At 31.3% G+C, this 23572-nt stretch overlaps 2 protein-coding genes and 1 long non-coding RNA gene across 4 annotated transcripts; 2 read left to right on the top strand and 1 right to left on the bottom strand.

The window, feature by feature from the left end:
* Positions 1–8704: 8704 nt before the first annotated feature.
* Positions 8705–11427, top strand: LOC105254038 (glutathione S-transferase D1). The gene is made up of 6 exons (XM_011262489.3): positions 8705–8878; positions 9827–10067; positions 10219–10277; positions 10335–10476; positions 10786–10953; positions 11031–11427. The coding sequence occupies exons 2-6, from the start codon at positions 9927–9929 to the stop codon at positions 11184–11186; spliced, it is 666 nt and encodes a 221-aa protein (XP_011260791.1). The 5' UTR covers positions 8705–8878; positions 9827–9926; the 3' UTR covers positions 11187–11427.
* Positions 11428–14599: 3172 nt separating this feature from the next.
* LOC112639160 lies at positions 14600–15106 on the bottom strand. The gene is made up of 3 exons (XR_003123326.1): positions 14974–15106; positions 14793–14898; positions 14600–14707 (listed from the first exon to the last, which is right to left on the bottom strand). It is a non-coding gene; the product is annotated as an uncharacterized LOC112639160 (long non-coding RNA).
* Positions 15107–16988: 1882 nt separating this feature from the next.
* Positions 16989–22976, top strand: LOC105254039 (glutathione S-transferase 1-1). Of its 2 annotated transcripts, none has more exons than XM_025412276.1 (6): positions 16989–17160; positions 21206–21354; positions 21699–21757; positions 21926–22067; positions 22172–22336; positions 22744–22976. In XM_025412276.1, exons 2-6 carry the CDS (start codon positions 21214–21216, stop codon positions 22888–22890), a joined length of 654 nt encoding a protein of 217 aa, XP_025268061.1. In that variant the 5' UTR covers positions 16989–17160; positions 21206–21213; the 3' UTR covers positions 22891–22976. The 2 variants fall into 2 exon arrangements, with proteins under 2 accessions (XP_025268061.1, XP_011260793.1); XM_011262491.3 differs by lacking the exon at positions 16989–17160 and adding an exon at positions 20707–20754.
* The last annotated feature ends 596 nt before the right edge of the window (positions 22977–23572 follow it).

A 23572-nucleotide genomic window follows, 5' to 3' on the forward strand; every position in this document is an offset into this window, starting at 1 on the left:
GTGGTGGCGGCATGGTGGTTACAGATAAGGAGCAGGTCGCGCACCGCGGTGAGCTCCGGGAATGGAGACGGTACTAATTTAGTAAGCGCGGCGAATCGAGGGTAGAGGCAATATCCACTTCCGGCTTTCGTGTCTGCCAAGACGGAAGTAACGCCGTCCCCTCCGAAAATGCTCGAAATTTCATAGGGCGCCCATAGGGTTTCCCCGCTCGTTTCTCGCGCGAATATCGTAAATAAAAATTTCACGCGGATAAATACCTTCCCTAAATACGCGTGGCAATATTGAAAAATATAAAACGATGAAATGAAATATGGAATATTCTGGAGAAGCCAAATCCCTCGAAATATTGATGCCATTGAAATAAATTGTACCCGAAATATTGCTTCGGTGATGCTTAAAATTGAACGTGTATAAGGGACACTTCGACATATATTTTCATTCACTTAATACGAAATATCATGTCGCAAATCATAGAGAAGGGATATCGTTCTCTCCGTCTGTTTCACGACAATTTCCTTAAAACTACAAAATGCTCGTTTCTCGATAATATTTCCCCCAAAAAGTATTTGACGTTACCGGATATTTCTCGCGCAAGAAGCCGATACTCCGCAATTCCGAAATATCGTAAATATTCCAGTAACACCCGCGCGTACGCGGATAACGTTCGTAAGCGTAGGTGGGTTAGTCGAGCATATTTTATCCCTCGCGCGCATTCACACACGTTGCTAGGATTGGGTGACTATGACGAAACGCGGAGGATTTCCCAGCCGGAGATTCGAGTTTCCCGCGCGCCTCGCTGTCAAAACGGGGGAGTTTCGTACGCGGAGGAGTAAAGTAGGATACTGTGCCGAATGGTTACATAGATAAGACGAATCCCGCTCCGCGAGACAGGAGAGAATAAAAGAGAGAGAGAGAGAGACGGAGAGAGCGCAAAGTTTGATCCCCCTCGTTCTCCCCGCCACTTTGGCCTCTTTCCTTTTTACCCTCGGATTTGTTCGACGCGCGTGAGCGCGTCTCCGCCTTCCCCGTGTCGCGAAGAAAAAGGACTTTGAGAGAGACAGAGAGAGAGAGAGAGAGAGAGAGAGAGAGAGAGAGAGAGAGAGAGAGAGAGAAAGGATTCAACCGGGATCAGCGAAATTTACTCCGGTGAATCGCGAGCACGCGTCTCTCCAACGAAGCACAACCAATCGGCCGGGCGCGTGACAGAAATTGTCTCGAGTATCGACTGTACCCGTACATCGAATTGGGGGTGAGGACGACTTTGCGAAGCCGGCGCGAGGAATATTCCAATAGTCGCGATGACGTTAGCGAGAGAGGATCTCTGCCGGCGTTGTATCTGCTGTTTGATTAAGAGAGGGAACCAAACGGCGACGCTGTGTACAAATTCCGCGTTGAAATATCCAGCATGTGTACGCGCGTGCATATAACGTAACAGGCAACAGAAATGTACACAGCTGCGAGATCGTGAATATTCCATCGCGTAATCAGTCGCGTTTCAATAACGTCACAGTTCACCCCGGAATGGTCCGGGAATTACATATTACACGTGACTTGTGTCTCGGCGCTTGTTGGCAATTGTTGGCGATGCGATTCGCGATTCGCGAAGCCGATAAGCGCGACCCGGCGAAGGCGATAATGTCGTCCGGGGTCGGGAGTTTTATGCTAATTACGCGCGGACGAGAAAGCGCGTCGTACAATTTTTCTCTTTCTCTCTCTCTTCCCCGCATACGATACGCTATAATAAAAGCGTGCGTGCGCTTCCATTATAGCGTTGCACGTTATTATTGTATAATATTATGCAAATTCTGTTGGCGCGCGCGCTCGCACTCTCCCCACGCAACTTCCTCTCCTAAGAATTGCGGATATGATGCGACGCATGCGGTAAGAATATGTCCGTGTATCAGGCACCGACCTTGAGATAACGCGATTAGGGTACGAGATACTTTTTGCGAATACGACCTAATATTTTGATGCAAAATATCGGAGGGTTGATAAAATAAATGGCATTCGATAAAAGGTCTTATTTTTACGCCGCGCGTAACATTTCCCAAAGGCACCGCTCGATACGCTCACGCTTGTGTGGATATACATATATATGCGCGTAATAAAACATGATACCAGCAGCGGTGCACGTATGATTAGCTGTTTCATTAGCCGGCGGGTGCTTATTCGGCTTTTAGATCAGTGCGCAGCACGGGCCGTAGCTCTCAGCGAATCGCGGGATAGCTCGTTTACACTCGCCCGTGTATTTTGTATTTGTCCATTTGCGTACACGCGTTTCCACTACACGCGTCGTTACGAGGAGTTAGCTGATGCCATTGGTCCCCCGTGCCGTCGTTGCTCTCGCCGCATGTTAACGTCCATGCGCGTACTCGCATCTCGAAGGATGATCAATTTCTGCTGCCCGCACGTTATCAAAGCTTACAATTAGAAATTTTTCTGAAATTGTCGAAGCAAATTAGCGCAAACAAAGAGAGATTGTAAGTATAGAAATATAAAATATTTATATATATATATATAATATATTCTAATTTTATCTAAATATAAATGCAGTCCTAGCAAATGCGAAGCTAAATTTGGATAAGCTAAATTTGATTATGAATTTCTGCAAACTTAGATCATTAAAAATCTTGTATAATATATGAGAACCTAGTTGCATATAAGAGTAGACAAAATTGTGTTAATTTCTTTTTATTGATATTGATAATTTTTTGATACAGTGTAATTATTTTACTGAAATCTTTTTTTTTGGATATGTAATAAATTCTGAAAAAATAGCCATTTTGTCTACTCTTATACAACTAGATTCTCATATATTATACAAAATATTTAATAATTTAAGTTTGCAAAAAATTATTCTCAAATCATCCAGGAAAATCCATTTTTTCTAATCGAAGAAAATAGAAATGTCTTTTCAGAATCGTAAATTGTTTTATAACAACAGTTTAATACATTTTATAAATCTTTTGTGGATATGATGTGAAGAAAAGTAAGGACTAAAAAATTGAGTCCATCATCTTTAATGTGCAATTTAGTTGAATCATAAGATAGATTACGAAAATCGTGTTTTGAAAACTGAGTTTAAACAGTCTTTCTTGAAATTTACGTATATTAAACTTTTTATTAAAAAATTAGATAATTATAAAAATGTTTTTTTAATTCCAAATGTTTTATAAGTATCATTTATTTCCTGGAATGACATTTCTTAATTGTTGTTTTATTTAAAGCATTTAAAACGACGGATATTAAATATTCTTTTATTGATATTTCGATTAACATTGGCAGAAAATAATAATAATCTGCCTTATAATCTTTTACTCTTGTATCTGAAGAATTTATCTTTCTCGCAGTTGATTTATTCATCGCTATTAAATTGATTCGACTCTTTCACTCTTAGAGATAGATAAGGAATATCAAAACATTTTACAAGACAATTATTTACAACATTTTACAACATTTTATAGATCCAATTATTTATGATTTGAAATAGACTTAATTTAGTAATGCTGCATTAAGAAATAATGCACAATATTAATCAATAGTTGCTCTCTTCGTCATCATAAAAAAATGTTAAGGTTTTGCAAGTTTAAACCGCGATTACATTGTGTATAAGTTCGACAATATTGAGCAAAGCACTCTTAGCTAGTCGACCTAAATACAAATCGCTCCATATTCTACACAGTAAAAGATAAAATTCGTTATAATATTTTTCACATGTCCTAGAAAGTCCACTCTAAATTTTAAATTAAAATAACTCACTTGTCGTATGTTTTTTATCGACAAACTAAAAATATTAAATAATTGACACGATACTTTACATTTATTTTTGTTATCGTGACTTTAAGTGTAATGTAAAAATAATAAATTAATGAAAAATAGTAGAAAAGAACAATAACTCGTAAGAAATGTTGAGGACATTAACAAATAATAGTAATTATTTTAACTTAAATTATTTGTAATAGAAACTTTTGATTTTAGTAAATTTGATTATTTTTATATGTCAAAATTCAAGATTGAAGATTCACTTTAACTTTTTTAGAATGTTAATTTGAGACATGTTGATGTTGTTTAAAATGATTATGTTAAAAATACTCAAAATAATATTTCATTTCTAAGAGACAAGAGTTATACAAAGAGTTATAAAGTTGACATAAATGTAACACACGAAAACATTGTAAAAATAATAACATATAGGTTATATATTAATGTTACATTGAAGTACTAATCAAAACATGGTAACACGAAAATTTTAACATACAGACGCACAATTTTTTATTGTGTAAAGTTGTTTTATTTCAACTTAGATAAATTCTGTAATTAATTAAACATAATAGTCCTATCAGCCGAATAATATCTAATAAACAAATCGTAAAGAGTGAACCGTTATACGAGCAGCAAGATGGAGACTTATATCAGCCTAAATTAGTCTTACGTAGTAAGGTGTATCCAGATGTAAGAAACATGTTGGCCCACGGTTAATGGTTCTCGACCGTTTCCGTCGAGGTATCTGTAAATTCTATAAGTTACATATTGCGGGAGAAGTTTGTTGTAATCTACCAACTTGGAAACTCAAATGTCTTTGTATAGCCGTGCTAGGGGCATCGCTGAGCAGGAGAGTGCGCGTTGCTTCAAAGTATAGTGAAATAACTTTCGCGAGTCCGTAAAGTTTCCCTACCGGTCGAAAATTATTTCCAAGAGCTCTCGAGCTTCTCGAAGTAATGTCTCGTCGACTAACTATGACGTTTGCATTTTCATGTCGAAGGGTAATTCTCCAATTATGACCATTGATTCGTGTACAACTCATTCCACTTTCACAAGATGCGAGCAAATCATACGGCCAACTTTTGGAAATGATAAATAAAACAAGACTAGCGTCTCCCGTATAAAATAAACATGGAATTTGCTTCCAATAATATTCAATTGTACTCGTGTAAAGCCTTGTGTCTTTAATAAAAAGACTTCTCTAATGTTTTCGCTGGATCGTGCAAGATTAAATAATCCGCGTACTTGAGAGCTCTTGCCAAATAACACTCGATCCCAATTTAAGCCATGGCGCCGTGGCGGCGTTAGGGATAATGGTGAGAAATCTCTCTCTACTATTTTTCGTTTGACATAACGCCGACCGCACGATTCCAGCATAGGAATCGCGTCACGTAACAATTCCGATTCCCCTGACGACGTAGCGAGAAAGCGAACGGGAACTAACACGGAGCAGTTCGTAACTCCTTGGAACTCGTTGGAACTGGTAACATCTTTGCTACTTCTCGAGTGACAACGGTTTGGAATGGTATAAAGCGACGTTCCTGTCGCAATACGCATCTCCCGACACACATATTCTACAGTCTGAAGCTTTGATCTTTCCACCTATCGCGATGCCATCGGGTATCGGGCAAAGGGAAGGGCAAGAGGAAGGGGGAGGGAAGGGTTTCCTCTACCCAATGACGGACGTTCGAACATCCTTTCGCTACTTTTGACGCAAGTGACTTTGACTTTGTTGGCCGAGTTCGCGTCTGAAACGCCGAGGGAGGGAAAGATGGCGCGTAAAGGAATCGTATTCCTTCGCTCGTGAAATCAAATTCTCTTGGCAACATTGCCGTTTCGCGAGCGACGTTAATAATTATTCGTCGCGTTGCAAAATCGCCGTCGAATAACAAATGAAATCACTGATAAAAGCGCGCGTCGAATCGGAGAGCGCGCGATATAGAATTTTATCCTTTGTTTAGAGAGCGCGCCAACGATTAATGCAATATCGATGTATCAATATCGAAATGCTCGTTAATCCATCGCCAACGATAATTTTTGACCTAATTGCCCGATCATCTTCGACGAGCTCGAAATTTGATATTCACGCACCCGGATAATATTGGCAGCTAGCTGTGCCAAGTTTTCGCATTATTCCTGTTATATATGCACACATATACATACATACATATATATATATATATATATATATATATATATATATATATAGATACAAGTGCGTGCGTATATATTAAGAGGATAATTTAAATAAACGTACTCGTGCGCGCTCAATGTTACAAGCGCTTTAGTGCCGCGCGGCGATAATTATTACGCGTTTCTCCGGTGTTCATTTAATATTTCAAGCACGCCGTAAACAAAAGTGTCGGATTTTCCGATATGGCGGTTGTATTGACCGGACGCGAAACGAGCGGCTAACGTTTTCCCGATCGCGCGCGTGTGCGTGCGTTTATACGCGTTAATAATCCCAATAAAACGTACAACACCGATCCGGACGTTCGATTATGAGTGTACGTATCGGCGCTCGGCGTGCATTTTGCACACACATTATGTTCTCATTATTAAAACACATTAGCAGCGTTGAGCGCGATCCGACATATATACAACGGAATGAACGTAACACCGATAGGGTTGATAGATCACGCGTTTCCCTGACGCCGTCGATGAGCCGGGCGCGGGCGGGGGCGGGGGGCGAAAGCGCGGGCGGGGGTGCGAGCGCGAGCGCGCACGGCTATTTCATTTTCCATCTCAGTGGATTTGCCGGGGCTAATCGATAATCGCACCACAGACACGCCCGACGCTCGCCGTTCACCGCTCGCTGCGATAACAGCCAAGCGAACCAAGAACCAGCTTCGTCCTTTGGAGCCATTCCGCAACGTTATCGACAGTGGATAGCCTCGATCATGCGCGTCCAATGTCATTTTCACCTGTGCCAATTAAATTTGAATCACGTGCAAAAATGATAAAAAACGTTTTGAGAAAGCGTAGGTCGAAAGGGAAAATACATCCAGTCGCCTTTTATGACTTTCACGAGACATTTCTATTTTCTGACGACACGTTTGATTTATATATATCTACTTAATTTATTATTATTTCAAGCTATTTTCTTTTTTTTTTGTCGTCGCGTTATTAAATTATTTTCGACAAATTTATCCGTCAAACTTGTTTTACTCGCCATCGACTATTAAAGCGTACAAAGTGTACCGTCGGCTGGTTACATCCGGTTGCTGGGAACAGTCGATTGTGCGTCCATGTATTGCCTGATCGAATCCCGGCTTCTTTCATGTCGGTCAATAGAGCGTCGTGTCTGCCGCAAATTGCTCCGGAACTAAACCGAAGCAATTAGCAGCGTCTGCGTATGCGCGTTATATCGAATTGGCACGCAACGACAGCGTTATACAGGATCTTCCCATTCATCTCGCGAATGCGCCAGAGAGCGCGAGCGAGAAGCTAATTAAAATTATATCGTCGCGCATCGCGCATCGCGCTCGTCCCAAAAACGGGGTCAAAGACCGCTCCTATTCCAGGTGACGGCCTTAACGAAAGAAATTTATTGAGACGAATGGAACGGCGCAAACAAAACCGTGAAAATTACGAGGATACGTCGTTAACGGGGCGTCGTAAAAGCGTTGCACCGAAATTACTACTTTTGCGCCGGAAAATTAAGGAACCCATTTTAATGGTCAATATAATACCCGACATAATTGCCGATCCACGTGTAACGAAATCGTTGAATATAGTTCTGAAATCTTGGCGAGCAAGAATTGATTATCAATTAGTACAAGTTATTTTTTTATATCCTGTTAAAAAGAATTATTTACTTCATCAATATTATATATGTTACCCAATAAAAAAATAACATTCTTTTCGAAAACAAGAACAAGAATAGGGTATCACTTTTTTTAACTAAATATGATTTTGGTTTTCTAAATTGCTTCTTATCGTGTCATTTTGCGTTAAAATTGTAAAAAAGGGGCAAATTTAATGCATTTTTTGTCATATTGTAGTTACGATATTGTAGTTACGATAAAAAAGTTTTATTGCAATCTAAATGAAATAAATATGGTTATGAAAACTTTCAGCTGTTAAAAAGACTTTATTATGTCGACTATGATTAATAAGAGAGAAATATTTACAGTTAAATATAAAATCTCTCTCTTTTGCGGAAAAATTGCGAATTAGGTCACAGTTTATCAAATAATCTTCAATTTATTTAAACTTGAAAATATTCAAGTCGTTGAATATGAAAGTATAATGTCAAAAGTAATAAATTTAAAGTGTGTGTATAAATTTTGGAAAAAATGCAAACCCTTCTCAATTTCAGCAGATTCTCCAAAATATATGTCACATATCATAATTATATAATACAACAAAATATTAAAATAACTTTTTTTGTACTTTCGTAAATTCCTCAAGTGGAACGTTGTGACGTGATTTAAAAATCGGAATCGTATATATTCAGCATCAAAAAATAGAAAGTAATTCATTAATCTTGTCTCTTTCAAAAGTTATGTTTTTGTTGAATTATGTTACATTTTTTGTTCTCCAAGTTAGAATAAACGATGAAATCATTTGTTTTAATTTGAAAGAATTACACGTAAAATGAATAAAAAATACATCAGATGCACAATGCTTCAAAATTTTTGATATCTTCTGAAACAATTGCCGATTATTCTATTCGAATGCAGAGAAAATGCACATCTATCTATTTTTTGCTTCTTTATTTGTAACTGTTATGTCGGTATATAGCAGGTTACATTCACTGGGCGTTCTTCCTGTTTTTATTAAGCGATCGATCGACCTTACGGGGAACTTTCGATCGTAACGGATAATGTCAACGTTGAAGTTTTGCGGTTTTGTTTGGCAGTATGCTATTGCTATGGCAACTTTACAAATCGTTTATGCGCGCGCGCATTTTCTTTTCTTTTTACACACCTGCCATCTTCCAAGTCTAATAAAAAAAAAACTCTATTCGCGCTGTTAACAGAAGGTGTGCAATATATTTCTATAACGATAGTTCGTTGCAAGCGAATTGGTAAGCCAATTAATTAGTCTGATACGTAACAGTTGCAAGTATCATCGATTTGTATCAATCAATCGAGTTTGTCGAGGGTTACAGGTAAGGGTCACATCTGAAAGCCATTTAACGATGCACTAATTAACGGAATTACTGCATCAAACATAATTAGAACGACGTGATCATCTGTGTACTCATAAAATATGGTTATTCATATTATTCACGCATTACAAATAAAATCTTTGCTCTCCATTAGTGTTTAATTTAATACCTTAACTTAATAAAGAACGTAGATATGACAAACTTGCTCTCATCTGAAGAAAAATGCTATTCAATAGCTTAAACGATATCATATTTTATATATTTAGTTTTATATATTTAGCGTTATTTTAATAATTTATTAATCTGACTAGCTCTCTTTCTCTCTCTCTTTCTATTCTTCTTTCGATACCAATCATAGACTTATTTTCTTCTTGTTTATGATACTACTTTTCTTTGCAAAATTATATTTATTGAGAGTCATTATAGAGATTGGATCAATAATAGATTCTAGATTTACTCAAGTCTACGAGAAAAGCAATCTCCTATAAATATAAATTGTGAATTTATATTTATTGAAGATTGTTGTTCTCGCAGACATAAATAGGTTTAAAATCTATTATTAATCTTAACCAATCTCTAATGATGCTCAATAAATATAATTTTGCAAAGAAAAATATTATCATAAGCAAGAAGAAAATAAGTCTATAATTAATATCGAAAAAAGAGCAGCAAAAGAAAAAGAGAGAGAGAACGAAAACAAGATTAATAATAAAATGTTAAAATGTTAAAATGATAAGATTTTGAGTATATAAAGTAATGTTGTTTTATAAAATTATTTCCTTACAAATTTTTACTGCTTTTAGATATTTAAAGTTTTGTCATCTTTATCGCTACTTATATGAATTTCAATAATTTTTATTTAGAATTTAGATTATAAATTATAATAATTTAAATTCAAAATTTTATCGTTAGTTAGAGAATTGTAATATACAAATTTCATTTATATAGTAACGATAAAACGAGCGAAGCGAAGGTAAAGGAGCACGCGGAAAATCAGAAGAGGAATAACAAAAACTGATACTTTAGTGAGAAGCAAGGAAGCGACGAGATGCCGATTGATTGTTATTACTTGCCACCAAGTCCACCCTGTCGTACCGTTATGCTACTCGCAAAGGCTTTGGGCATCCATTTTAACATTAAAATCATAAATGTCTCGAACGGAGAGCATATGAATCCGGAATTTTTACAGGTTTTTTAATTTTGCTCTTGTCCTCGCGTGTAAATTTATTAATTATTAGTACAAAATAAGTAAGATTCTCAAATCTCACGCATAATCGATAATTTATAAATAGATATTTACAACAAAGTTATAAACCTTCTAAAATATAATTTTGTTTTAGATAAATCCGCAGCATGTGATACCAACCATCGACGACAACGGCTTTATTTTGTGGGAAAGGTATGTAAAATTCACGTTTTTCTTTCTTATGATTATCTAACAGATATATTGTTACAGTCGTCCTATTATGGCATATTTGGTTAACAAATATGCGAAAAATGATTCTCTCTATCCGAAAGATCCAAAACAAAAGGCAATAGTAGATCAGATGATGTACTTTGACGCTGGTAGTCTCTATTTTAATCTTATCAAATGTTACGTATGTATTCATCTATCGATTGCAATTTTTTTCTCTAATTAATATTATAATGAACATATTTTTCACATTTATTAATCACATTGATTATCTTATACATTTATATATCTCTCAGTCATAAATTTTGATGCAAATTTTTTCCTGTCTCTGTTAATTTACACCTACTGCATTAATCTAATTTTTCTTAATTGAAGAAACATTCTATTTCTGGAATACCCTTTTATATCATTATGCATTGAAATAATTATTCTTCTTAATATTGTAATATTTCTGTCGACGTTTGATTCAATAAACGAAATTATTATTATCAAGATGCCAGTGGTGCGAGGTCTTTCTTCTTCCGTTAACGAAGCAAATCTAGAAAAAGTGAAGAAATCATTCGAGGTGCTCAATTCTCTTCTCGAGGGTAAAGAATTTGCGGCCGGCGATAACTTGACTATCGCCGATTTCACTATCAGTACAACAATATGTACGACACTGGTGAGTCCTTTTGCGAAAAATGACTTTATCGAATTCGTATGTAGATTGAATGCTGTGATGTATTTTTTCGATTGTAGTGTTTCGACTTCGACATTAGCCCTTATGATAACATCGTCGCCTATTATGATCGTTGCAAGGAAAGCTTGGAGAAATTCGGATTCGAGGAGGTGCACGCCATGGGTGTTAAAGTGTTTACCGAGATGTATCACGCGAATTTGCAAGAATCTAGTTAACGTGGATATGGCTATGGATATTTTTGCGCGCTTAAAGTAGAGGATCGATAATACCTCGTTTACCTGAGATCGAGATTAGACATGAAATCTCATTGTTACCCTTATAGAATTTAAATTCACTTTTTACCTCCGTTGTTTCTAGCATTACAGCTTTTTAAATCAAATAATTCGAGTATTTTGAAAAGATTGTTCTTACTATACGCGTACATATGTATAGCTTAAATTTTTTTTGTATTTATAAGACGATTTGTTATATTTTTTAAATGTTTATGATTTATTTCTCTGTACACGCGGCACAATAAAAAGTATAAACTACAATAAAAACTAATAAATATAATATATAATAAATATATAATAACTTAATAAATACAAATTTTTGTGGAATCATATAAGTTAATTTTCCATAAATTTCACGTATATGCATATATATATTAACCCCTTATTTACAATCTAGATCGTTAACGATTAGGATACAAAAATTCAGTTTCAAATTATTCTGAAATGAAGAGAGATTTATTATAGATATATACAGCACTTCAAACATTAGAGCTTCATAATTATTTCTGTGACGCGTTTATGGTAAAATTTATAAAGCTAACAAGACTCAATATTCATGTAATAAACGTTGAAGGAATATAAGATTAGCAATAACGTCAGTGAAGAATTGCATAAAATTCTAATGTTCCGCGCTTTGTCATCATTATCACTTCATTTTCTTAATTATAACGTGACATCTAATCACTGAATAAATACTGAGGCTGTACGAAATTATTCTTTCCTTACGAACGTTAGCAAATCAAATAAAAATTGTTGAAATAAAACAAATACTTAACGTGGCAAGTACATTATTTTCAAGAAAAATCTGATATTTTTGATTATTTTATTTTTATACCATATCTCTAGCATTTGCACACACTTGTCAAATCCATCATTTTATCCAACAATAATATAATTGCAAGATAAGACAATAAGAAACATTTGTATGAATGCGTCTTGTTTCTGAACAAATATATTTGTCGTGCGCTATTCGATAGGCATTTACTTATCTCCATCCCGACATTGCCTTGTACTCTTGTTGCTCTACACGATACGTATATGTATCGACCGTTCATTGCTACACTACTGCACGCATTATGCAACAATCGACACATTCCGATCAACATGTTCCATAATGACGAGGCATTTTTATAGCCACAGAATCTAGCCTGTCCGAAGGTAGTAAGAAATTCCTTTATTGGTTACTGGATATGTTAAACCGGTTTTATTTTTCTTTACTAAGTGAGAATTTTAAATACATATATTTATATTTGATTAAAATGAGATTTATATCTCATCAAAGATTTTTATAAATTTAATTTGTTGATACATTATTATATTAATATTGTATTTTTAAAACATAATTACTACTTGTGAAAAATAGCGTTCTAAATATATATGTACAATCAAGGACAAACGAAGGAATCAATAAGAGTTGAACTACAAATAACGATGTGCGATTTGCATGTAAATCATTTCATCCTTGTTTACATTCAGCAACCAACAAGAATGAAGTGATACACTGTGTCCTCTGTGTCGCTTGCTGAAAAACAATGTCATCACATATATATCACATAATATATATAATTATTTATAAATATTTTATTAAATATATATATTAAATATATGTTAAATATATATTATATATATTATGTTAAATATATTATATATATATATATATATATATATATATATAATATTAATTATTAATTATTAATGTTGAGCAAATTAATAATTTTGAAATTAATAATTGTTATTCCGAAAATATAATAAAGTGTGTCACGTGCAATTAACGAAAGTGCCGTGTAATGTATCGCGCGATTATCATATTCTAATGATTAACGCAATAATATTAATTATATGAAGGAGCATCAAAAAAGGAGGAAGAGCAGAAAAAGAGGCCACGGCGAAGCAACCATGTGGTAAGTAATTTATTTAATTTATTTTTAAAAGTAATTATTCGTTTACTTCTTCACAATAGTAATTTATTTTGATAATTATTTACATTAACAGACACCTCGCTGATGACCTTATCTTTGCATATGTTGTAGCGGAGGATGCTGATTAATTTTACATAATATATATTTAATATAATATATATATATATATATATATATATATATATAATTATATGAAGGAACATCAAAAAAGGAGGAAGAGCAGAAAAAGACATGGAGGCCACGGCGAAGCAACTATGTGGTAAGTAATTTATTTAATTTATTTTTAAAAGTAATTATTCATTTACTTCTTCACAATAGTAATTTATTTTGGTAATTATTTACATTAACAGACATCTCGTTGATGACCTTATCTTTGCATATGTTGTAGCGGAGGATGCTGATTAATTTTACATAATATATATTTAATATAATATATATATATATATATATATAATATATATATATATATATATATATATATATGTAATGTCTTTTTCTGCTCTTCCTCCTTTTTTGATGCTCCTTCATATAATTAATATTATTGCGTTAATCAATAGAATATGATAATCGCGCGATACATTACACGGCACTTCCGTTAATTGCACGTGACACACTTTATTATATTTTCGGAATAACAATTATTAATTTCAAAATTATTAATTTGCTCAACATTAATAATTAATAATTAATATTTAATAATTAAACACAATATACAAATGTAAAATGATGTTAGCGATTTTATTCTAATATTATGTGATGCACAAACACTGTGACTTAATTAATTACTAAATCAAAATGCGTTAGATTATTCGAAAATATATAATCGAAATTCGATACAGATAATATACTTCGTATAAATAAATCGCGTAAAATGAAAAGATATTATTATATAAATATCATATAAATAATATATCAACACACGACTTTCCATTACTTGAATTATTTAATGCATTATTTCTCTCTCTCTCTCTCTCTCTCTCTCTCTCTCTCTCTCTCTCTCTCTCTCGTAAGTCTTTATATAATTACATATTTTTAAAATGAAAAGTTTTTAAATAGGAATGCCAAATGTCCAATTCAAAGATTAAATAAATATTTATCACTAAATTCAGAATAAAATGATTTGACAATAATTTGTGACTGTAATTTTCTATATCGGATATTAGTATATAGTATTTATAAATAGGATTTTATAAGTCACGTAAACTGATGATCTCTAATCATACAAATTTTAAGAACCGATCGCACTTGGCATCTGTTATAATATAATAGTACTTCTCGTATTTAGAGAAACGATATACGTAGCGAGATTATTACCTTTCTGTTCAAAAATCACCGCGCGAATTACAAGGCCACATTAAGTCTCGCACAAATATAAAATATAAATAAAATATAATAATAGGCCATAAAGAGCCAACGCGCGCGCGCGCAGTTGTAAGGCGTGTTTTTGAAGAAAAAAATAATCCATGAAAACGGTCACATTAAACGATCTTTCTTCTTTATTGACATCAAACGTTTCGGACTCAGTTCGAGCCTTCTTCAGTGATTCTGACAAGACAAAAAAGAACCAAGTAAGATAACATTAAAAACGCAGTCATTAATAGATAAAAGAGAAAAAATGTAATTATCATACGTGCATAGTCTTAGAGAGCGAACGTGAACTCGTCAAGGCAAATCGACTCGAAGGAAATCAAATGCAAGTAGCCCTTTAAGCGGTGCAAGGCGCAAAGAGTGATGCACTAACAAAATAAATGTATACAATCTAGAAACAAAGCCTTGCAATAAAAAATTAAAATTAGACAAAGGCAACTCACTCGGACTCGAGAAGACGAAACAGAAACGGACACGAATACTCAGCACGCACATAGCCGACTAAGCAAAAAGATTCGAATGCTAACGATAAAATGACGTCATAGTGTGATCGCCAAAAACAATCCGTATACACTGAGGACAAGAACAATCCTAACAAACAACAACAACAAACTATTAAATTTTAAACATATTTTCAATAATCGATAAACACGAAGTATTCAATTTCGTTTAATGTGATTGTTTTCATGGATTATTTTTTTCTTCAAAAGCACGCCTTACAACTGCGTTGACTCTTTATGACCTATTATTATATTTTATTTTAATTTGTTAATTTCAAGAGCCTTTAATTTTGTTTATCTTTTATAAAATATAAACAATAGTGAAAAATGCCAAAGATATACAATGTCTATTATATGTTTCTAAGTGTTATTGGTATGCTTGCTGTGGAATGTATCTATTGTTTATATACGCATGCGAAACTCACGATAACCGTAACCTTGCCATTCGCTCGATGAGTTTCGAGCAGGAAGGAAGATATATATTGTCGCAGTTTAATCTAAATACAATTGCGCGATAAGTACTAGAAGAATGCAAAGTGCGATAGTTTTTTAAAATTAATTAATTATAATTATAATATTAATGTTATAAAGCGTATTATAATATTAATGTTAAAAATAGCGTGATTATCAACTCGCGTAATTTATAAATTTTGTAAATGTGTAGCGATAGATGATTTAATTCGTTGTTACTACGAAATATTTGCCGCAAAATAATAGGAAATATTCTATTCTATTAAATTAATTAATAATTATTGTAATATGATTTGATTAGTAATTAATATGATTTGTATTTACGATTTTTCGTTATTTGATTTGTGTGATAGGCAAATAACGATTTAAATCGATAAACATAAAATTAATAATAGCGATCATTATGATTTTCATAATAATTTTTCATTATGAGAATTAATCAATCATATGAATTGATATTTATAATCATTAATTATATAATAAAATAATCGTATTTCGAAGTATAATGCGACGAATCAAAGTGATGGAGAATTATAAATTATATTATTTTTTCGAGCAATATAATTATACTTTCAAATATGTTTAGAGAAAGAAGATTTTATGTTTTTTTTTGTATTTTGAATTTTAAATTCTTTTCATTTAGATTTAAATTGTTAATCATGTTAACTTAATAATATGATTAAAAACACGTACTACATAATATACGAATCGCAATATCGAGTGATTAACATATTGAATAACCAACATTACATACATCAATACTGATACGTCAGATTAATAATTAATATAATATGATGATTGTCAGATTAATAACACTGGTCAACAGAAAATATAATTTTAACTTTTTCCTCTTATAATTTTGCAGTTTTGGGCTTATTTAAGTGTGTTGATTTCAAGTACAGTAGTTTTTTTTTAACAGCTCTTGTTTTTTAATATTTTTAAACTACCCCCTTTAGACATCATGTGCAGATTTTTTGAACTTTACTCGACTCAAAATTATTATATTTTTAACTTTTGATATGTCTTTGACTGGAAGATGTTGTTTACATAATCCAGATAGTTTTTGTTATATTTGTGGCGAATACATCTTTCAAATATTGTTTTTTTTTTAAATTGTAATATCTTATAAATAAAAAAAGTAGAGCTGATACAATTAAACTAGTATTTTTTTCGTAATCAATGCCTTAGATATAACTTATAATACATGTTAAATGGCAGGAAAAAATTTGAGTGTTGACCAGTGTAATTAATATAATATGACGATTGTTGATTAATAATTAAAATAATAATAAAAATATAATACTAAAAAAAATAGAATATATTCCGTATAAATCTATTTTGTAATGCGTCCAATATTTCGTGATTATAACGAATTAATTTCCGCAATATCACATATCGCATATATCACATAAATTCTGTTGCGCAATTTTAAACAGCCGTTTTTTTTCACGTGTTTTTTATCATAATATAATAAAGTATGCGTTTCGTAATCAGGAGTGGCATGATACAAAATATCGCGCGAACCGTTAACCGCTTCATTCGTAAGTGAATATTGTGTGAGAGAGTGCCACAACATAAGGGAACAAACAAAAGGGAACAAGACAGGAGGGAAAGAAAAAAGTTCGGGAAAGCATCGGATACCAACAGAAAAACTGAAGGGTGAGCAACTTCAATTTATTTATTTGTTATTTGTAAAATTATAATTATTTTGCGAATGTAATTTAGAGTTTATATATATACTCTTGTAGTACATATAAAATAAGCTAGATTCTCTATCCTAGAATATTTAAGAAATTATTAAATGTAAAAGTCAGTTTATAGAATTTTTTAATATGCATATTTTTAAATAAGTATTATATATGTAAAAGAAATTTTTCTCCTTTTGTAATTTTTTTTGCTGTAAATATTTTTAAACTAAATTTTATAATAACATATTTAAAAATATATTTTACATATAATAAAGGCCTCTAAATATTAAATAACAAAAGGCTTTTACATATTTTAAAAATCAGTTTTAACGGTATAATATGTGAGACAGTTTTGATGAATAAATTCGATTTAACCGCTTATGTGATATTCGAGGTTATTAACTTAACTATTTTATGTTAGTTTCGTGATGAATAATTTGCTTTGTAGAAAATTTCCAAGTATAATTGTGTTAAAAGTTTAAATATTGACCTAGCCACAACTGGTTAATAACTCGATAGAGCTACTTAGCGATAATGCATCTCGCATTCTCCGAAAAAATTGCTAGACGGTCAACCGTGAGTAAAAAAGATTAAAGTCGACCATCCGGTTTTGATCAAACATATCGCTAGAACAGCATGTTAATCCGAGAAGAAGGGGAGAGGTGAAACATATTTGTATTTTATATCTCGTCGTGTATGCCACACATTAGTTTTTTGCATATTATTAAATAAAAATAGACCATAATTTCATATCGACTTTTCACAGCTAGCAATAGATAAGGTTGCATTTGTTTGTTACATTTATTACACTATAATTTCTCAAATCAAAATAGATCAGTTATTTTTTATTTCGTAGATATTTCATGTGCAATTATATTTTTGTAAGAAAGATAATATAAATATACAAAGATAATATAATAATAGCTATTATATGTATATACATTAATATTTCTTTAAACAAAATTGTCGTATTAATTTTGTGTTATAATATTTTGGAAACTATTATTATTATATTCCTGATTTATATATAAATATGGAATTATTTAAAAAAATAAATAATCTAAGTTTAAAAAAAATGTAAAACTAGGAAAATTTAATGAAAAAGAAATTTAAATACGATAAGTTTTAGTGTTTCAATTAAAAAAAAGATATTAAAGATTTGAATATTCGATTATTCGATATTTGCAGAATTTATTAAATATGAACAAACTGTTAGTGACATGTGCAAAATTAAAATGTTGCATAACGGAAGATGCAGAGAGCTTATACGTTACACATATATTCAATAATGTACAAAATTAGGAATTATATATGTAATGCATTAAATTACGGATTAAATTACATAACTTTTTGAAGTCTGATTAAAATTAAATAAAGATCTGGATTTTATTATTTAACTATAATAATTAATATTATAATTTGAAAAAACTAGAATAATTAATATTATAATTTGGAAAAACTAATATTTAAAGTATGTAGACCAATATTTAAACCAATATTTAAAGTACCTGTATTTTAAGAATTCTTAATATTCTGGTTAAAACCGGTTTTTTTCTTAATTTTATCACTAGCATTAGCTTTTGACACTAATAGCAATTATTGGACAATTGCATTCATTTGCTACATCCGCTATACGCGATACATGAAATATATCGATGTGAGAAAGCAATTCTTACGATTCAAGGCTATGCTGAGATTCCGTGCTTTACTTGCTATCGAATAATTGATTGAATTTCTCATTGATTTTTAGAAAAACGGGATTTCGCAAAAATATCTAACTGTGCGACTTATAGAAATGAGCGAACTATTTGAATCAAAATCGAATCAACGATGAAATAAAATATAATTAATGATAGAATAGATAAGTAATTTTGTGAATACGTAAGTAATTTTTAATTTACTCAATAGTATCCAGGTAGCACACGTTCATTTTATACGTTTCTTAAACGTATCCAATGTTTTTTAACCATAAAGTATTAATAAGAAACGTTTTTATAAAAACGTTTTGAAAATAAAATTAGAAAAAATATGAAAAGTGGTTTGATAGATAAAAATCAATAAAAACATTTTCAAAAGGCTATTTTTCTCGTACTTAAGTTTTAGTCATGAGAATTATATAAAGCTTGCAAAGGGATGACAGATAAAATTAAAAGTATTACTTCGAAGAATATTTCTTTCGAACTCGGAAACAATCATAACTCTTTTCGAATTTATATTTACATATTGAATGATTGACATTAGAAAGATTATGTATTTTGACAACTTTAGACATATTTAAGCTTCTAGCAATGAATAATTTTACATTAGATTTTAAGTATCTTCTAACAATGAGTAATTTTACGTTATATTTTAAGTGCGTCATATTTTTTACCAAATTTATCTTTGTAACCCAAAAGCATTTATTTTAAATGATAGAAGCTATTAAAGCTTTTTCCCTTCCAAAAAAACATATTCTTATATACGTCGATTATGTTTTTGCATATTCACAAACATTTTTTCATAATTTTGAGATATTTTAAGTTCTATGATATATTATTAATAAACAATATATAAAAAGAATATAAATGGAGCGCGTAAATACTTGATAATATTTTTAATCAAATTATATTCGTATTTATATCTGAAATCAGAAAAAAATGCGCTATCTATTAATTAATAAATGTTATGTCATTGAGGCAGGCGTGAAAGAGATAAACGCGTTATTTGCTTTTTCTAGATTCTTCTATCGATTTTAATCTTGCTAAGTCATTTACCGAGCAACACGGCATTGCTGATACTCTAAAGTGTCTTTCCTCACATTGTGTAAAGAGAAACATGATCAGCAGTTTTCAAATAGTGACGAATCATGGGCGCTAAAGCTAATTAGAACCCTTGGTACAATTAGCGGATGAAAGAGTAATACTTAAAAAACGTTAAAAAATAAAACACAATGCGTAATCAAGTTCGCTAAAATTTGTACGTGCGAGATTTATCGCAACTTGTTTTTTTCAAAGATTAGACCGATTTATCAAGAGCATATCTTTTATGTCTTAATATGCAAATAAGCGTCGAGTCACGTCGAACGGTAGGTGCTCCGTTTCGATAGCAAAATATTGAATAATGAATTTATGCAAATCTCATTCTCTCCTTTCAGTCTAGCTACGAAATTTTTCAGAATAAAAAATCATCAATATTTCGTAAACAAAAACAATTGGGTAGTTGAGTAAAGTTGTCGACTCATGTAAAATATAATATTAATGTCGGTATATTAATAATATCTTAATTACATCTACTTGTGCAATGTTATTTTTATTTTTGTAAAAGCGCCTCTCACTTATCGTTGTTATATAAATAACATAATTATATCAATCGTAAAAGTCACGATAGAGAAGAAACACTCGAAGTAACGTTCGCATAACAACTGTATTAGAATCGATGACGCATATAACTTATCTCGTTCTAACATGCGTAATATTATGAGACTATCCTTTATTTACACGGGCTTTAAATAGATGGAACAAGCAAGTTGAATAGACAGTCTATGGTATAATCTCGCTGCCGCTCCGTCAGAGACTACAATCTCAAGGTTCAGTCTGTTGTGCCTCCTCTCTCTGTTCCTCTCTCTTTCTATTTCATTTCTCTTTACTTGTCACGAATAATTTGTCCCGATGTTTGTTAAAACTGATAAGATTATATTTCAACGATTGCGAATTTGTGATCCATAGTGTGCTACTTTGCAAGAAATTTAATAAGTGCTCGTACCGTTTTTATAAAGGTGGAAATTTGTAAAATTACTTGTCACATATATACTGCATAATTGCGTAAAAAATTGCAGTACGTTACATGAAACATGCATACGTTATATGGAATTCTAGAATTTTAAAATGCACAAGTTTGCTTTTATATAAATAATCGAAATAACACACGTTTTGTTTGGAATCTTAAAAAGCCCATAGTTCACTGCCACAAATTATTTCATATTGTTCGAGTGTCCGATCGATCATATTTTATTAATAATGTATCGTGCATTTTCGCAGATTTCAAAATGCCTATCGATCTTTATCAAATTGCCGGAAGTGCTCCGTGTCGTGCCGTGCGTTTGGCGGCGGCAGCCGTAGGAGTGGACCTAAACTTGAAGGAGACTAGTATTCTGGATGGAGATCACTTGAAACCCGAATTTGTTAAGGTAACTTAAAATAAAACTTCTCCACACACACACACACACACACATACATACATAGCCGAAGATTTAAAAATATAAAAAAGAACTAAAAGATTTTTAATTATAACATTACAAACACAAGAGAATTAATTGTTTAAAAAATTAATTATTTAAAATTGTTAATTAATTGTTTAAAAAATTTACATAAGTGTTAATATGATAATTAATAATGTTAAGAATTCTTTAAGAAATAAAACCTTGCATGTATGTGTTTCACGTTCTAATTAATTTGTTAAATGAAAAAAAAATTTCAAAATTTCAAGATGATTTAATCATTTAAATAATAATTATTGTATGTTTGAATATAGATAAACCCACAACATACAATACCTACAATGGATGACAATGGTTTTTATTTATGGGAAAGGTAAAGTAGAATTCTCAATGTTTTGATATTTAGTAAGTATCAAGAATTTGAGATATCCCAAAAAAATCTAGAGATATAATATATAATATAATATAAATTATTTATTATAATTTTTAATTATAATTAATTACTTATTGTTTATTCATTAAAATTGTAAACATATTGCAGCCGTGCGATCATGACATATTTGGTCAATAAATACGGCAAAGATGATTCTCTCTATCCAAAAGATCCAAAGAAACGAGCTGTAGTTGATCAGAGACTATATTTCGATTTGGGAACTCTATACTCATCATTTGCCGACACTTACGTAAGTTACTTTTAGATCGTTCAGTACTTGATAATTATGCATACGCAACGCGAAATGGTTAATATAATCGACATAGTTATATGCAAGGATAACATTAATTGCAGTATACGTGGATTTTTACCGGTAATGCTCCGGATCAAGCAAAATATGATAAGATAAACGCGGCTTTCTCTTTCTTGGATAAATTCCTAGAAGGTGAAAACTACGCGGCAGGGAAAACTTTAACTCTCGCTGATCTTGCTCTGGTTGTTACCGTTAGTAACTTTGAGGTAAGATATTAGTTTTTCGCAAACATATCACCGATTCATTAGTAAAACAACGAATCTGCATAAGAATATATTGAAAGAGAATGAAATATTTTTTGTGAACTTAGATAATATAAAGGAATTTGCTTTTTCAAATGTACATATATATATTACTTCTATTATTTTACATTATATTAAATAAATTTTTAAATTTGCAACTTTAAATGATAACTTTGTTTAAACTTGAAATATATGTTGATTAATATATATCATTTTCATACAATATATATTAATTTCATACAATATTGAACTTTCATGTATAAACTACATTTGTTGAAAATATATAGTTTCACCAATATACGCATAATTATAAGTTTTATTGTATACTATAAAACTAATAACTTAATTATCAACATTTTTTTTCTTTACAGATTATGAATTATGATTTCAGTAAGTATACTAACGTTCAGAAGTGGTTTGCCAGGATTCAGGCCGAAGCTGTTAAATATAATGAGATTGAAGACAATGAAATAAAAGCATTTAAAGGTTTCGTTGATAAGTTTATGAAGAAGAAGTGATTTTTTGACATTAGTTGTTATCTTAATATAAGAATTGTACGGTGCTTTATTCTTTACTAATTTATGTTGATTTTATCATTTCTTTTACTACTTTTATTAATTTTTATATTTCTTTTGCATATATTTTTTTACTATATCAATTATATTTATATAACTCTCATTTTATGCAAATTAAAGAAACATAATTATTAATATAGATTTAAAAAAGTTAATTCAAAACATATATAGTTAATTTTTGAAAAAAAATAACAAAAATTTAAATTTTAAATGAAATTAAAATATCTATTTTATTATTGAATTCTATTTTATTAATTAATCTTAAATTTTTCACATAAAATTCAAAATTATATTTAAAACTGTAGTACAATAGAAATTATAAAGCAAAATGAAATGATGATCAGAAATGTGTGCACGTATATGAAAAGAAATTCAAGGACATTATATACATTTAATTATAAATAAATATTATGTAATTATATATGTGTAATTTTAAATGATATAAATTGTTGTAATAATATAAAATTGTATGCGCATTATAAGATTTTATAAAACTTATACCTCATTTATCCTTATTATACATTATCAAATTTTTAAATCTATATATACTTTGATTTATATAAGAACCGCATCTAATTTTTTAGATACTTCAAAATATAATTAAAGATTTTCAACTAAAATCATA

The sequence above is a fragment of the Camponotus floridanus genome, unplaced genomic scaffold (genome assembly GCF_003227725.1).
Source record: "Camponotus floridanus strain SB8 unplaced genomic scaffold, Cflo_v7.5 scaffold5, whole genome shotgun sequence".
NCBI lineage: Eukaryota > Metazoa > Arthropoda > Insecta > Hymenoptera > Formicidae > Camponotus > Camponotus floridanus.

What these genes read in the sequence shown, in the direction of transcription:
- LOC105254038 (XM_011262489.3), top strand. Translation starts at nt 9,927, where the DNA reads ATGCCGATTGATTGTTATTACTTGCCACCAAGTCCACCCTGTCGTACC. An exon ending in GGCTTTATTTTGTGGGAAAG is followed by an intron (nt 10,278 to 10,334) that starts GTATGTAAAATT and finishes ATATTGTTACAG; the next exon opens with TCGTCCTATTATGGCATATT. An exon ending in TTAATCTTATCAAATGTTAC is followed by an intron (nt 10,477 to 10,785) that starts GTATGTATTCAT and finishes ATTATTATCAAG; the next exon opens with ATGCCAGTGGTGCGAGGTCT.
- LOC105254039 (XM_025412276.1), top strand. Translation starts at nt 21,214, where the DNA reads ATGCCTATCGATCTTTATCAAATTGCCGGAAGTGCTCCGTGTCGTGCC. An exon ending in TGAAACCCGAATTTGTTAAG is followed by an intron (nt 21,355 to 21,698) that starts GTAACTTAAAAT and finishes GTTTGAATATAG; the next exon opens with ATAAACCCACAACATACAAT. An exon ending in GGTTTTTATTTATGGGAAAG is followed by an intron (nt 21,758 to 21,925) that starts GTAAAGTAGAAT and finishes AACATATTGCAG; the next exon opens with CCGTGCGATCATGACATATT.